General features: G+C 44.9%; 1 protein-coding gene across 3 annotated transcripts in view; it reads left to right on the top strand.

The window, feature by feature from the left end:
* Positions 1 to 5,721: 5,721 nt before the first annotated feature.
* DCUN1D4 (defective in cullin neddylation 1 domain containing 4) overlaps positions 5,722 to 17,154 on the top strand; it is a 70,088-nt gene continuing 58,655 nt past the window's right edge. For all 3 annotated transcript variants that reach the window (XR_003608720.2, XM_028100723.2, XM_028100722.2), the window contains exon 1: positions 5,722 to 5,831. Coding sequence is in view for 2 of the 3 variants with exons in the window: in XM_028100723.2 (XP_027956524.1) it covers positions 5,807 to 5,831 (25 nt within the window). In the remaining variant the exon portion in view is untranslated. The remainder of the gene's footprint in view (positions 5,832 to 17,154) is intronic.

The raw sequence follows: 17,154 nt of genomic DNA, 5'->3' as shown, positions 1-17,154 counted from the left end.
CTCCCAGAATGCTTCACTTTGCCATAATGAGATGCTCGGTTGTGCAGCCACCCGACGTCTGGAGATGGATGGGGCCTCCGGTATGCCCTGAGAGGGATGTTAAACAGACATTGTATTCCTGGAAGCAGGCTAGAAAAGGCGAGGAGAAATGAAGAGCCTGACCGCACGCAGACGCCACTGTACAAGGAAAATGGTTATTCTTTCTGCCCATACCCTGCTAGCTGGAGTAACTGAAGCAATGGTGTATTTATGAAAGTCACTCTACACGTCATGCATTGTTTAGATTCGATTGGAAAATTATACCTTCTGAGATCGAATTTAATGCCACATCATTAGGACTTGATTAGCTCCATGCGAATAAGGTGAAATTCAGAAAAGAACATGTGGTAATGAACACAGTTTTATTCAAATACTTTGTTAAATCCCTAGGCAGGTGTGATTTCCAAAAAATAAAAGGCCCTGGGTAAAAAAAAAAAAGAAAAGAAAAGTGCCAGTTTAAGTATGCTGGAGAAAAAGATTAGCACACACACAAAAAAGAAAGAAATTGAAATTGAAATTGAAACACTGATATCAAATCCCAGCAGAATTGGAAAATTCTTAGCTTTTCTGAGAGATCCCTAAAATGGCAGCTTCATAAAGAAGGAAACCCGGATTTTCTAGATAACTTAAAAACACAGACTCATTTTTACTTGAAATAGCCCCAAGCATAAAAATTAGCCAACTGTACTTCACAAGATTGCATGAAGTTCACAAGGAAATATGTGAAAGCATCACATAATTGGTGCTCGTGCATTTATTCCTGCTTCTCTCTCCCACTTTTATAAATGCTTGTACATATTTTATCATATTTATCCCTTGAAGATATTATTCCCATGTTTGTAGATGGAGGAATGAAGGCCCAGACAAGTTTAATGCCTGCTTAAGTAGGAGGGTCTGCATCTTATTCCAGGCTGGCCCAAGGGTAATACCTGAAGACACTTTGCCTCTGGTATAGTAGATTAAAAATCTGTGGCACTCAGGGAAGGGTAATATTACTTCAAAGGACAAGAAAGAGAAATTAGTCGCTATGGGAACACAATATGTGCTTCTATTTATGTAGAATCCCCTGTAGTTTACTACAATCTGTTTAATTGTTTAAGAATTTCTTATGTACATCTGAACTTCCAGTAGTAATCAATTTCCATTAAGCTAGTTTTCAGAGAGTTTGAATGACACAGCGTTGATACTGGGTACTCATTTTTTTTCTTTATTGTGTAAAGTCTCACATTTCAGTTTCAAACTATGCTAATTTCACATTGGTGGCATGTCTTGGTGAAGAATGCTTTTGTCCCTAACTCACTGTTCACTGTAAACTCTAGAAAGGAGAAAGGAAGCCAAGTTAATAAGACATAGTGACTGTGGAGTCAGGGACCAGCTTAGAGGAAAAGAAGGATTTGTGATGACAAGCTGGCTGTGAGGGGGAAGGGTTGATTCAAGAATATGATGAGTACTGCAGCTAATAGGTATGGAGCCAGGTATTTTTATGTGCTTTACTGATACTTACTCATTCACTTATTTCTCACAACGTACCTAGAAGGTAGTTCCTATTATTTTCACTATTTTGCAGATGAGGAAACCAAGACACACAGAGATGTGAAATAATTTGTCTTCGGTGATGGATTGACTTCTTAAACCAATGGGTTTTTAATCCAAGCCATCTGGATTAAGCCTATGTTCTGCTTCAGAAAAAAAAGTCAAAAGTGCTGCCATGGCTAAAAATGCCCAGTGTAGAGTTGGTTCCAGAAAGTTCCATCTCTTATGGTCTCTCTCTCTCTTTTTTTTTTTTTTTTGTGGGAGTTACATTATTGCCCCAACAGAGGTTGATGAAAAAAAAAAAAAGGAAGACCTTTTAATGTACATTATAAACGCACATGACAGGATATCAATTCTACAAAGTAACCTGGAGTGATTAGAAAGAGGTCACTTTCTTGTGTGTCATTTTCAGTGTTCTAACCTCTAGCATAAGAGGGGCAGGGGAAAAGGAAGCGGATGAAAGAAAAAGTGTAGTGAACAAGATATATGGCAAACGATGCCATCTTTTCAGCTTTTTAATCATAACCAGTTTGAGGAGAGACTGTCCCTGTTGGTGAGAATGGAGGAAAATGTCTACTTCTGCGCTTTTTCCATTAACCTAGTAATTGGGGCATGACTATGTACAGGTATTGAAAAACAAAACCTACATTTTTATTACCTATGAGCATTTGGTAAGTGGCTATTGCAAAACTGTTCTATGTATATATGTGAAAAGCACCATAAGTTAAGGTGGCATTCTTATGAAATTCAAAGCTTAAGAGCTGAAACTGTTTCCCAGTAGCACAGGCCTCAATAGTTAAAAGGTTCATTCCAGAAGGCTGAAGAGGCTGCCTCCACCCACTGATCTATCAGAGTAGGGAACGCATTATATTCAGCAGAGCCTCATTAGATACTCTAGATAAATAATCTCATTAATAATATACTATGAAGTCAATAGTTGCTATTGAAATAAGGTCAAAAAGGATAAAATAGATAAGGATGGAGTAACCTGGAAATCATCTTTCAGACTTGTATTTTTCATAATATATATCTACCAAGGCAGCCTGAGTGTCTACATACTCAATTCTAGAAAGAGGCCAGGTTTCACCATCTTTTAAAAACAGATTCACCTCCATATATCATTGTATCCTTCTGAGTAAACCTCTCAGGTATGGAGGGCGTACATTAACCTGATTAAGAAGAGAGGGAACATTATAACACAGGGAGTTTGACCACGTAGGGACACGATTCCTTATTAGCTAGGTGGCAAGATACTGAACGGTTTCAACCTCAGTTAACTTACCTGTAAATTGGGGATAATATTAGTACCCTCCTTGGAGTGTTGTGAGGTTAAGTGGAATACTTTAACAAGCAAAGCACTGTAAGAGTAACGCCTACCACATGGGAAGCAACAACAAAAAGTCGTCATTTGGATTAGCAAACTGTCAGTTGGTTATGAGTTTGAAGAAATAAACTATCCTGACCTCTACTGATATATTTACTTTTTTTGGTTTGTTTGTTTCCATGTAATCCCATCTAGCCTGTCTTTTGATAACTAGAGGAGTTCTACATACTCTTTCACTGCAATCTGAGGCTGAATTAATTCCTCCCTGACATGAGTTCTTTCCGATTCTCTTCCAATTTTATCAGGGGCATATTTATCTATTTGTCTAAGCAGGCCCAAGTTTATTTCAGTCTTAGGACTATGCCATTCTCCACTCTGTAGCCCCATCCCCAACACCTGCAGAAAAGCACGCTATGGTGGGATGTGTGGAATTTGGGGAAAAGTTTTACTCTACCAACACAGTCCCAAGACACTAATTTCCCCCCCAAGGATCTGAATATAAAGGCACAGAAGTGTAACATTATTACCTCAGTAAACATCCCCACGGAGATCAAGTTATTTGGAGATGGTACCATTTAGAAAAAAGTTAAATGTTCTATTACATATTGAAAAAATTTCCTGTTGAATTTCATAAAAAAGAAGGCAGTGTTCCAGCTATGAAGTACAGAATTTGTATTAGATGGCTGTAACAACTCTCAAATGGCAAGGAAGAGTACTTTCCCCATCTTTGGAGTTTGAAGCTTTGATACTGGTACAGGAGGAAAGACCTGGTCTAGGAGTTGAAAAACCTGAGTGTAGTTATGGCTGTGTTATTACTAGTTGAGTAACTTGGATTAGACATTTAACTCCATTGGACCTCAACTCTCATATTCTTAAAATGAGGAAGTTGGATTTTCCCAAGGCTTCTCCCAGATCTAAAATTTCACATTATAGTCAACATTCAGTTCACTTTAAGGAACAATTAAGGAGTGCCTATTATTTGAAAGCACTGTACTAGATGCTAGGGACATAAAGATAAATACAAGAAAATTCCTGCCCTCAAAGGTTTATAGTCTTGTGGATTATTAAAATGATGGGGTGATATCTGCAGAATGTTATATATATAAAATATTATGATTTGTGTAAGTTCTATGTAATTTATTACTTCCTAGATAATGATAGGCTGAAAACGTAGACGGGATAAAGAATGCAGGAGCTGCTCTTCAGTTTCGAGTAAGGAGGGACTTTCTTAGAATTAGATCCGCCCAACAAGGAATGGCCTATTTCAGAGTCCAGAGGTACTTACCCATCTCTGTGAGGCCCAGCTGACAGACCTGTCAGGTTAAAGGTCACCAATATGGACGAGAATCTTGAAACCTAAAGTGGATAAATTCAGGTCAATTCTGAGATTCTATGATTAGGCGAAGTGATTCATAAATATTTGAATGATAGAAACACGATAGATATAAAATTATAAGGAAGTAATTTACCCATGAGACATTAGGGATTAAGAGGGATGGAGTATACTACAACAGGAGTGGTGTAAGAGGAACTGGTTTGATCCTGTTCTTTCAAAATATACTGGTTTTGGCGTGACATTTATCCCCTGACTTGAAACGTAAATTTCAGAACCCTGAAACTCAAAAGCCTTGGCTGAAGAAATCTAAAACCAAATGACCAATGTTTTGTGACCAATTGTTTGTGGTGTAATCCTGTTCCTTGAGGGGGTGTGTAATGCTCTTCGCTGTAGGTTGGGGTAGGGCCTTGGAATACAGGTAAGTGGTGTAGGTGTCCTGTGATTGGGGTAGGAGGGGGCTATCCTCCCTAAATATCTCAAAATATTATTCTGCTACGTTATGGTTAAGTGTGATGAGTTGGTTGGAAAGCGTTGAAAAAAGTGGCTGCAACTCGTGAAAATGGTGCGAATTCCTGCCTTAGGAAACTCAAGGTCCTAAGAATTCACTTAAATTAACACCCTCTTTTTCAAGTAACAGCCAAATGAGGCCCTCTTAGCGTCAGGGCCCTAATTTCCTGTATCCTGTGTGGGGCGTATGTGTGTATGACGGACAATGCCTGTAGCACTCGAAGCCTTTAGGACAGCCCACTTTTGACCAAGGGGATAGAAGTGTGGTGATTCTGAAAGAGATGAACGTTTCGAAAACGGAGAGAGGATGTAATTGTTGTACAAGAAATGGGAATTTGTTCCTCACCCGAGGGTTTGCTGGAAACGAGGACACGGCGATTCTTTATCCAGTTTCCTGTAGTAGGGAACACCTAGCAAGAGAAGTCCCAGTCCAAGTTCGGCGCGGACTGGGCTCCTGCTGAGAGCCGCTCTGAGGCATGCGAGACAAGTGGGAGACCCAAGTAGGGGGGGACTCCCCTACTCCTTGTAGTGGGACACAACTGCCCCAACGGTGCTTTCCCTTCTCGGCTCTTCGCGGAACACCACGCGTGCTTTGTTTCAGAAGCCGACCCATCTTTCTCGGTTGGTCTGCAGCTCCACCAATCCCGCCCGCGACGGGGCGGGGCTTCAGGGTCAAGGTGGACCAATTCCCCAGCCTCGCCCCTACACGCGCTCTCGGACCCCCGGGGATGAGTGACAGCAGCTGGGTCCAACCTGCTGCTCTGGACCGTGGCCTCCGCCAGGGGCGTTACGGGGACGAGGCGCCGGGCCAATCGCATTGGACTTCGGGGGGCGGGGCCTCTTTGCCAGCTCCAGACCGGCGCCCTCCGCACTCCTTTTGTCAAATGAGAGACGCGGAGGGGCGGTCCCTCAAACCGAGGTTCAGCCAATGGTTGGAGCCGAGGTGGGCGGGCCGGGTGTGCTGGCTGCTGGTCCTCAGCTCCGAGCCGAGGTGCGGCGAGCCGGTGGGGGGACCGCGAGGCGAGCGCGGGAGCCTGGGCGGCGAGTGGGGTGTGAGCTGCCCGAAAATGCACTCGGATGCCGCCGCTGTCAGTGAGTAACAGAGCGAGCGGGCCGGGGCCGGGCGGTTGCCAACACTCTCCACTCAGTTCCCGCAGTCCCCGCCCCCCGCCTCCTGTCCCGAAACGCGCCGGGAGCCCCTGCCCGGGAGCCACCCCTTCCCCTCCCGGGGCCGGGGCGGGCGGTGACGCTGCGGGTGGCGCGGGGGCGGGCGTGGGGGGGGGGAAGGGGCTGGCCTGCCGGGGGAGGGCGGAGGTGAGGGGGGTGGGGACTGGCTCCTTTTCAGTGTTGGGGGCAGGGGGGGCGGGACGTGCGATGAAGGGCTGGGACCGGAGTGCCTGGGGTGAATGGAGGTGGAGGCGGCGGCGGGCGCTAGCGGGCAGGGCCGGGGGTGGCACCGGCGCGGGCAGAAAGAGAGGGAGCGAGCGAGCGGGGCGCAGGGGTGAGGATTTCCTAGGGGCTGAGCGGTGCGGGCGGCTCCGTGAGAAAGGCGGGTGAGTGCGAGGGGAGCGCGGGGGCGGGGACAATGGGAAGAAGGGCTGGATGGCGGGGGTGGGGGGGGAACAATGCGGTGGGGGAATGGGGGTAGCGGCCGAGTGGGGCAGGAGGGCGGGCACGGAGATGAGGGCTGATGTAACGGGAGAGCGAGGTGGTGGGAGGGATTGGGGTGTGATGGGATAGTTGGGGAGTCCGGCGGGCGGGAGAGGCATAGGAAGGGTGGTGGGGTAACTGGGAGTGGTGAGAGGGGGCAGACGTTGGGGTAATAGGATTGAGCAGGTGTTGGGAAGAGAGGGTAATTGGGAGTGAGGAGGAGAAGGAGGGGAGGGTTTGGGGTGACAGGATGGGGGCAGGGGTAGAGGAGGTGCGGTGGGGGTGTAGAGCTAGTTGGGAGGAAAGGGGGGGTTGGGAGGGGCCAGGGCAGGGGGAGGACTGTCAAGTCCAGATTCGGTCCGCGCGGGGCTCGGCGGGGGGGAAGGTGTCAGACTATGTTTTCTGGGAGGTGTTCTCTCCCCACGATCAAGACAGGGTCCGTGGAAGGGGGAGACCTGAGCTTCGGGGTGCGGGGAGTGGAGGGGGCGGGGCTGAGGTGGAGGGGGCGGGGAGGTGCCCTGAGGTTGGCGCTGGCCGCGGTTCCCCCAGAGCGGCGGGAAGCGAGGTCAGCGCTGGCGCGGGCTCCGGCTGCGGGACTGGGAGGCGGGGCCGGGGTGCGGGCTGCGGGTTTTCCGCGGCGGGATCCGGAGGGGTCGGGCCCTGGAGACCGGGTGGGGGGTTTTGCGCAGGGGAGGTGTTGGGGTCCCAGGCAGTCCGTGGGATTGGCAGTCTGTGACGCAGTTGTCTAATTTCTGGTCGTCAGGTGTGGACGCTGGTGCCTAGGGACCCGCTTCCCTGCAGGGAGGGCCGGGCCAGAGGCCCCGCATAAGCGCTCGCGGGGCGCGACCTCTGCCAAGCTTGCGGGAAGGACGCTTTAGGGGTTTCCTTTAGGGTCTGGCTCCAGTGGCCGGGTGTGAAGGGGAAAGGCGGTCGCGCGGAATTCTGGGACTTGTAGTCCGCGCCGCGCGGGGCCGCGGTTGGGTTGGGTGCACGTGGGTAACTGTGGAAACGAGTCCCAGAATGCAGCGCGCCCCTCCGAGCCTCCCGGCTCTGCTAACTCGTGCTTTATTCCCAGCGGACCATAGCGTGCTCTTGGGAGCCTCTCTCGTCCCCTGGGACTGGAGCGATTCACTGGACCTTCTCCCTGTGTCAGCGGGAGGGGGAGAACCAAGCCAAACGCAGTCCTTTCACACTTGGGTTCTTGATTCCTGAGTTGATTACTTCCCCGTGCATTTGGTGGCCTTATTTGTAGAGTAAATGCTTAGTCTTTTACCATCTAGCACGTAGGCTTGGAGAAACATTCAAGATGCAGCACAGTCTAAAGCAGAATTTAGGATACTGTATTTATTGTGGCATCCAGTGTATGTAAACAGTAGGTTAAAAGATTTCGTCTTAGGTAAATCTGGGAATGTAGTGGAGACCCATGTAACCCTTGTGAAGATAACATGGATTATGTGTTTGTATTTCCTGGGCTGTTTGAACTGCCCAAAGATAGGACTTTTTGAAAGATGGTCTTGAAATGAATTGAATGATGGAGGTGGCTTAATGGAATTTAGGGTGGAACTGTGCCCATTCATAAAGCCAGCATGAAGATGAGCAAAGGGAATATAGGATGTTTTCAGTTTTCAAGGGAACGTGGGAAGCAAATGAGGCTAGCAGAACGTAAACTCAGTGGAGGACCTTAAGAGGTTTTTGTTTTTAGCTGGGGCTGTAATTCTTTGCTCTTTGCCTCTTTTATATTAGAGACCATCCTCTCAGTCTGTAGATGCCCCAAACACCATATCCTTTGTCAGTTCCCATTACCATTTATATACTGAATTTGTACATTGCAGAATCTGTTGTGTAGAGGGCTATAAGATTAGCTCAGAGATAACACTATTTTTATATGATACATAAGGTATTATGAAACTATTGGTCGCATAGTCACTGGAAGAATGTTATAATGACCCTAATGATAAAATTTTACCAAAAAGTCATAAAATTTGGAAACCTTTTAGTATAGTTACAAATATACTGAACTTGATTAAATGATTAGTGATTAAATTGTGGCCGAAAAATTGAGCGATGTATGGTTTTTTCAGGAAAAGATTTCTGTCCATCTTATGTTTTACTTAATCTTATTGATGAAATATTCAGGAAGCCCTTTGTGATATGTAAATATGTAATATGGACATGTTTTTAAAAATATGCACTTAATGCTGGAATTTGTTCATATAAAACGTAAAGTGTCCAAGGTTGAAAACAAGAGTTATAATTGTCTTCAAGATAGTGTTTTAAAGAAAATATTAGGCCAGTAATTTCTTTCCCTTTTTATTTTTGTTACATCCCAAAGGGTAGGTACCTTTTACATGCACACAGTCCCCCTCTCCTCCAGCCCCTTTAGAAACCCTAGGTTTCTAAACATGATCAGCTTCTACTTTATGCTGTGGATTTTAGGGTCCTCTTTGATTTTTGCCTTTGGGGACATCCCTTATTTTCATGTGAGCTTAGCTATGCATTTAAACATGTTTCTTATACTTTACCCAGAATTTTTTCTCTGTTTTATATTGGGAAGGATTTTTAGGTTATCTTGTTTATAACATTGCCAGAAAAGAAAGTCTCCCTCATTTTCTCCATCTTAGAGGACTTCTATACATTTACTGTTTCCTTCCTTTGTTCCTGCCTCCAAGCAGTGCCCCTCTCAGTACTTGATCATGCTTTTTCAAATAATTATTTATCATTACATTCCTTTCTGTTTTTATCTGTAGCTGCTCCCAGCAGCTCTTATAGCTTACTGCTTTTTTCCTGACTAATAATACATGTTTGCATTTTCTCATCTCAAGAATAATCTTGTTAACTCGGCAGAATAAAAGTCAGTCTGTCAGAAACTGACCTCATGATTTGACTGTGTTGTATCCATTATTGGCAAGTAACAATACACAACTAAAAATGGCATAAATAATAGAGTTTATATATTGTCCAGTAGCAAGAAGTGTAGAGAATAGATGGTTGTAAGGGTGGTACGGTGTCTGAATGATGTGCTTGAAGACTTTAGGCTCTTTCCATCCTTTTATTCCTCTATTTTTAGTATTTGGCTTATGGAAAGCCTCAGGCTCATTGCTTCGTGTTGGCAATGTGGTTGCTGTGGCCCCAGACATCATGCCTGTGTGAGACAGGGAAGGAAGGAAGGATATTTTCTTACAACTCCCTCTTAGCAGAGAGAGGAGTCTTCTGGAAGGTCACCTTGGAGACTTCCCCTTCAGTTTCATTGGGTAGAACTGATTTCTTGGCACTGCTACTTGTAAGGAAGGTTGAAAAAGTGGAAGTCTGGCATTTTTCAGCTGCTTTTGTGAGATGTGGCCTTTGCTAGGGTAGAGGAGCAGTGAGGAGAATGCTCTGGGTTGGCAGCCTACAGGTTATATCCCTGAGCCAGCTACTTTGTCCAGCTATCTCTGGCTTGGTCTCAATCTTTTCTTAATCTGTTGATTTATTTTCTGCCTCATTTAAAAATAATTAAAGGTGACTTACTAAGTACAGATAAAAGCCTGTGAAGAGAAGGAAAATAGGGTCGCCGGGGTGGCTCAGTCGGTTAAGCGTCCAACTTGATTTTGGCTCAGGTCATGATCTTGGGGTCATGAGATCAAGCCCAGGGTCAGGCTCCACACTCAGTGTGGAGTCTACTTGGGATTCTCTCTCTCCCTCTCCTCTCTCCCTCTCTAATAAATAAATTTTAAAAAGAGAAGGAAAATAAAGTTTAGATTCACAGGCTGCACGTAAATGCTTGCCGTATGTTAGAAATAGGCCAAATATTTGGCTCTGAGCTTCCTAGTGGTCAAAACAAGACTAATTTTACTCATTTAGTGAATGAAGCCGCAGTTCATTTAATAACCCAAGGTGGAAGCTAAGACATTTCTCATCCTCTCTTTCCCTGGCTGGTGGTAAGAGCGGGACTGCATTTCCTCCCGTGCCTTACTACCTCTTGCCATCGCCCTAGGGCTCACCCATCTTTCTCACGTTGTTGTTGTTGTTGTTGTTGTTGTTGTTGTTGTTGTTAATCCACAGTAATCCTTTTGCTAGTCTCAGCCTCCTCTCATTTTGTCCTCTTCATCACTAGTTAAATCATCTTTGTCCTTAGGATTGCCCTACACAAAACCTCGAGGGCTCCTGTTTGCTTAATGAAATCGACTCCTCAGAACCTGGGGTTGAATCAGCCTTATGCATGGAAGCTCAGAACCCGCCCCCCCCCCCCCCAACTGCAGCTTCCTTGGGAAAACACTTTTAATGAGGCATTTTCAATTTAGGAAGGTAGGCTTGTAGTTTTTGAAACTAATATACTGAGTACAACACTACTATATGAAAAGGACTCTCCTACTTCTGGGGAACTGTTCTTTACTGGGTTCCTGTTCCCTCTCAGGCAGAGTCACCCTTTTCCTCCATTGAATCTTCGAAGTAGGGTTTACTTCTGTTCTCAGTTCTATCTAATATAACAATAGCTGCTCGTTTCCTTATTTGTCCCCTCCCCAATTAGATTATTATCCCCTTGAGATCTGGGACTGTTTAGTATCCATTTTATCATCCAGGATGGCGCTTTGTCTAGGTCTCCAAATATGTATTGAATTGCACTTAAATGGTCAACTGTTAAATAGTGAATTATCTGGAAAATTGTAATTCTTCCTCCTGCTATTTAGCATGCTTCTGAGTCGTTTTTCATTATCTTCGGATTTTTCTTCGGGGAATACAAACTTTCACTTATTCATTCTGTCTTTTTTGACAAAGTCAGCCATAAGCAAACCAATTTAAATAATATTTCTTTTTAAATATGTGCAGATACCAGTTTTGAAGAATGTGGCATAGAGAAATTCTGAAGGAGAAAGTAAAATGCTGGTGATGTACTAAGGGGCCAGGAGTCTGTATGAAAATCCGTGCTTCCATTTCAGATCTGGTGTGTAAGTCTTGTAGAGATAAGGCAAAGCAGGACTTGACAGGTCTGATATTATCCCTCTTTTTGTTTTATGACCAGATTCCGGTCCTTAGAGTTTATTTCATGTTAACTGTACATTGAGATTACTGGAAGGCTTTCTTCATTTAGAAAATGTACTTTGCTAGTTGGAGGTGAATTTTCTGATTATCTGAGATTGATACGGATATCTTTCTGTAGTTGGTCATCTTGAATTAGTGTTAATAGCTTTTCATAGCTTGTTCTTTTTTCTTATTCTGAGATTCAGGTTAGGAGAAGTACCTCTTGAGAATTATTCTTCTAAGCAGAACATACGTTTAAAAAATATGCTTTAAGTAGAAAAAGATACTGAAATGCATTTTAAATAGAATCATGTATTTTAGCGATCATTGCATTACCATTTCGGATCTAAGGACTTTTTTTTCCTCTTGTGTTCTTTATTCTAGCAAACAAAGTATTTGTTACTCCAGATTTGAATTATTATTTTTTTTTAATTAGAAAACACTTTTAATGAGGCATTTTCAATTTAGGAATGTAGGCTTGTAGTTTTTGAAACTAACATACTGAGTACAACACTACTACATGAAAAGGACTCCTACCCTCCCCAAATAGCATTACTCTGGATATGATTCCTTTTAGTTTCCTCTTTGAGGATTTTTTTTCTTGTAAATATTTTTTTGAAAGCCTTTTATTACTTGCCTGTATCACTAGTATTCCCAGAGATGGCGTGTCATCCATTTGTGTTTATGATGGGAATCGTTAGTCTTCAAGGGCCCTGGCTCTTTCTCTGATTGGAACATTCCTACCTTTGCCGGCCAAGCTGCTCAGACACGCCCACCCGAGTGTGAATCTGAGGCTGGAGGCAAGTGTTGGAAAGAAGCTGTGAGTGCCTGGAGGCCATTTGGAGAGAATGGGCAGTTGGGGCAGGACAGTGGGGGGCAGCTGCAGGCTGTGGTCCCAGGGGCCAGGCCAGTTCTGGCTGTGTCTGTGTGCTCTGCTGTGTGCCCTTAAGTTGTGTGACTTGGTTTTCTGGATTTCCTAGACGTTCTATGAATTATCCAGTGGCCCTTTAGAAAAAGAAATCACTATCCTGTTATATTAGCTAGTTGGTTTCTGATGTTCAAAACTAAGAATTCTGACAAATTCAACATCCATACCTGTCACTGGTCAGTACGTGGCAGAGGCCCTTGTGGAGAAGACCAGTGATGTGCCCTTCTACCCTGACTGGACTCTGTTCAGGGTCCTAGAGTTCTGGTCTGAGGTTACCCAAAGGACGGAAGAAGCACACAGTCAATGTCCATTGTGGGTGCTCCTTTTGCCAGTGGCCAGGCAGGCTCTGAGCCACACATCAGCCACCCTGCTGGATCTCATTATACAGAGCTCTTCACTGTCTTTTTCTAATCACCTCTTTGCCCTTAAAAAAAAAGAGAGAGAGAGAGACAGGTGTGATGCTCAGGAGCTAATGCCTAGCTTCTAGTGTGTCTTTTTGGATCTAATTTGGGAGTGTTAGCATGGAAATATTCTTTGTGCCTTTTTTGGGTAGAATATTTAGTTAAAATTACTGATAGTCTTTATTGCTTTTTAGTATTTATTGAGTATCATACACATAAGATTATCCCTGTTTTAAGTGTCAGCTTGATGATAAATTTTGATAAATATCTATACTGGTATAACCACTACTAAAATTAAGCTATAGAACACTGTCATGACCCCCAAAAGTTCCCGTGTGCCCCCTTGCAGTCTGTACTTCTCCACCTCCTACCACAATTTTTGGCTTTTAATATATGTCATCGTAAGCCACCTCCATGTTAGTTGATGATCTGTCATTTTGCTGTTCATGGGGATATTACAGTACTAAGAGGTGTGATAAATCTCCTCCTCTTTTTCCTGAACTATTAAGTACAAAGAAAAACTATCGGTGCTGTATAAATTATAAATCTGATAATGCTTTACCATATGGAACTGTCTAGAGTGAAATGACTTGTTCTTTTGAAGTTTCCCAGTGGATGGCTGTTCTTTATGGCCCAAAGACATAGACTGCTATGATTTCCTCCAGGGATATGATGATGTTTTTTATTTGTTTATTTTTTTTTATTTTTTTAAAAATTTTTTGATGATGTCTTTTAATTGTTGTCTGGGTCAGGTTGGGAGACAGATAATAGTTAAGTATGGGCCCAGGAGTCAGATTGCCTAGATTCAGATCCTTGCTCTGTTATGTCTTAGCTGTGTGACCGTGGGTAAGTCACTCATCAGCTCCTCTGCGTGCACTCCAGAGTCCTCACGCATAAGACATACCTACTGCAGAGTATGGAGTTGTTCAGTCAACGGTGTTTATTGAGCATCCTCCAGGTACCAGGCCCTGTTCTTCATCTCTTGTGAAGTTCTCAGTCTAGCATAGGGGAGAGAGCCTATACGCAGGTAAATCATATAGTGTGTCGGATGGTTGTAAGTTCTGTAAAGAATAAAGCAAGGGGTGGGGTACACAGGTGTGGAGCAAGGAGGGGAGAGGAGTGAAGGATGTAGTTTTTATTTTTTATTTTTTTAAGATTTTTATTTATTTGACAGAGAGAGACACAGCGGGAGAGGGAACACAAGCAGGGGGAGTGGGAGAGGGGGAAGCAGGCCTCCTGCAGAGCAGGGAACCCGATGTGGGGCTCGATCCATCACCATCCGAGCCAAAGGCAGACGCTTAAGTACTGAGCCACCCAGGCGCCCCGATGTTGTAGTTTCAATAGCAGGGTCAGGTTTTAAGTTAAGACCTGATGGGAGTGAGGGGCATTCCAGGCAGCGGGAAGATGATGCAGCGGTTCTGAGGGGGAGCAGGCCTGTGATAGGAGTCCCAAAGAGGCTGGTGTGCTTGGAGTGGAGTGGGGAGCTGGGCAGAGAGAAAGAAGTAGGAGGCAAGATCAGAGCGATCCCAAGGACTGAATGAGGAAAAAAACACAGAAGTGCTTGGCTCTCTTCTGTTTTTGTTGCTGATGATTGCTGTGTAATGACTCTGTCCTCATTAGGCTTTAAAAGGAGACCCTTGAGAGGAAGAGAGGTTATCAGAAAGAACCAAATGAGGCCTTCCCTCACTTAGTCATTCACCAAACGTGCGAGGGTTTCTTGTTGCCAGGCATTGCTGTAACCCACGTGACTGGGGGGGGGGGTTGGTTCCCTGTGTCTAAAGAGCTTCCAGTGGGTTTAGTGGTGCAGACAGAGAAGTAATGGACAGCTGAAGTATGCACGATGGCAGCTAGGTTAGTTGGATGCCCAGAGTGCTTTGGAAATGCATGGGAAGTCATAAAAATTAGACTTCATGGAAGGGTTAGCATTTATCATGTGGGTTTCGCTTTTGAAGTTTTCCCCTGTGAAGAACAAGATTTGTGTGTGCCTGGGGGGTGAGGTGGGAGGGTGCTTTGCCAGAGGAGGGGACAGCATGGGTGAAAGTACTGAGAACTGGGGCGGTAGAAAGGGGGTTTGGTAGGCCAGAGTGAAGGGGGATAAGGTGGAGGGTGGGCAGGAGTCCTGTGGTGAAGGGCTGACCAGAGGGACCAGGGAGAGTTTATGAGTAGGAAGGAAAGGAGAGGAGGAAAGCAAGAAGTCAGGAAAGGTGCCGCGCAGGGAGTGAGGAGGAACAAGGGGGGGAGGGGCTGACACGTGTTTGGTGATTATTCTTGGGCTGTTCCAGCTGCTTTGGCTGCATTAATGCATTCAGCCCTCATAACAACCCTCTGAAGCAGGCTGTGTACTGTTATTATCCCCATTTTACAGATGAAGAAGTTGAGGTGTGGAAAGGTTAAGGAATCTTCTCGAGGTCACACAGCTTCTAAGTGGTGAATTGAGATTCTAACTTGGGCATTCTGACTCCAGGGTCTAGGTGCCCCACCACTGCCACTGGAAATAATACTCAACATTCTGTTTCTGCCTTTGGTTTAATCCTTATGGCAGCCCTGCAGGTATGATGGAGTTCCCTCTTTTGTCTTCGGCCTATGAATGATGATGGCAGAGCCAGCTGATCAGATCATCTCCATGTTGCTTTTGGTTCTTTTGTTCTTGGAATGGGCCCCAACAGCATCAGGATGTAGGAGGAATTCCTTCTTCCCCATCCTTCCTCTCCCCTCGTTTTTGCCATCTTCCTCTCAATGACAGTAGGCATTTAAAAACCGATTCTAATTGGGGACCTGATCATGGCAAAGAAAAGTATTGCACATACCTTTTCTTAACTCACTAATGACAGTCATTTTAGTTTTCTTAGGTCTTAATTTTAAACAGACTTGTGTTAATTACTTCTTAAATACACTTTTTATATTATTTTTAAATATAGGAGATAACCTGACAACATTTCAGAAAAGCTAGAAAACGTAAAACTTACCTTTTAGGGGTGCCTGGGTGGCACAGTTGGTTAAGCGTCTGGCTCTTGGTTTTGGCTCCAGTGGTGATCTCAGGATTCTGAGATCGAACCCCGCATTGAGCTCTGTGCTCAGCAGGAGTCTGCTTAAGATTTTCTTTCCCTCTCCCTCTGCCACTCTCCCCAGTTGGCGTGCTCTCTCTCTCTCAAATAAATAAATTAATCTTAACAACCCCCCCCAACAAACCCCTTACCTTTTAGTAGCGCTACTGACATGTTTTTGTGTAACATCTTTGAAATTATTCTTTTTTTTCTGTAGAGATTAAGTCTTTTTTCCCTTTAATATCCCTTTCTACAAATGCCATTCCCCAAAATTAGACCACAGATTACTTGTTCTTAATTAAATAGGAAGTTGGAAAGGATAGTTGTACATTCAAGTCCAGGCAACTGTCTGTCGATGTCATACTTTTAAAGACCTGTCACCTTGTCATCCCTTCTACCTTGTCTTTACTTCTTGATCTTCTAGGTTCAGGGTGTCTTAGTCTCTTCTGTGTTCTAATAATAACAGGGAGGAAAGCAATGAACCTTTTGGGCGTATAGTATGGGCCTACACTGTGCTAAGTGCTTGGTAGGCACCGTCGTTTCATCTTCGCAGTAGCCTTGGGAAGGGGGGCCCATTAGTCCAACTGTACAGATGAGGACACCGAGGCACAGTGAGGCTGGGTAACAGGCAGGGTCACTCAGCTAGACTGTCACAGAGCTGAGACTAACTCAGGTCTTTCTGATGCCAGAGCATCAGAACTCTTGTAACATTAGTGAGATTAAAGGACGATTTTCACTCTGAACTATCGAGTGGATCTGTGTTCTTCAGTGGGTGAGGCGGGGCAAAGGGAGTGAATCTAGGGCCCCTTGTAGCTTGGCACACTTGGAGTGCAGCCACACGGGGTGTCCTGAAGTGGCCGACTCCTTTGAGATGGCACCAGTAGGCAAAGGCCGGGGAGTGGATGACGGTGCTAGGTGACACGCCGCCTCTCTGGGACGGATGGCTTCTCCTCGCAGCCTCTTTTATGGGTCCTGTGAGAGTCAGAAGGAGAAAGCCAGCAGCGGTATGCGTGGACTGCTTTAATTTGGGATCTTGTGTTCAGTGAAAACGCTGAGTCACCTACGATGACCTGCTTCCCACTGCTTATCGAGGTTCCCCTTCCCGGGCTTCACCTTTTGGCTTTTGTGCCTTGTAAGTGGCGAATATTTATTGATCAGGAGAATGATGTTAATATCTTCCCACTGCTACTTTGTTTCCTCTCATTTTCACCTGGCTTTTCAGTTTTATAATCTTTTCCCTGGATCTTGATCTTTTTTTTTTTTTCACGTGCTGTTGGGGTACCAGTGAATGAGTTAGATTCTGGTCTGTTGTGTGCTGAGCTTGTTTCATTAGTGGATTGACTGCCAGCAGGTTGGGGACTGAGTGTCTAGCCCCGAGAGTGGGGCTAGAACTC

This window comes from Eumetopias jubatus, unplaced genomic scaffold (assembly GCF_037043125.1).
Source record: "Eumetopias jubatus isolate StellerSeaLion01/CBP00866 unplaced genomic scaffold, mEumJub1_p1.0 scaffold_2, whole genome shotgun sequence".
NCBI lineage: Eukaryota > Metazoa > Chordata > Mammalia > Carnivora > Otariidae > Eumetopias > Eumetopias jubatus.
This window is presented reverse-complemented; position numbering and strand designations above follow the sequence as displayed.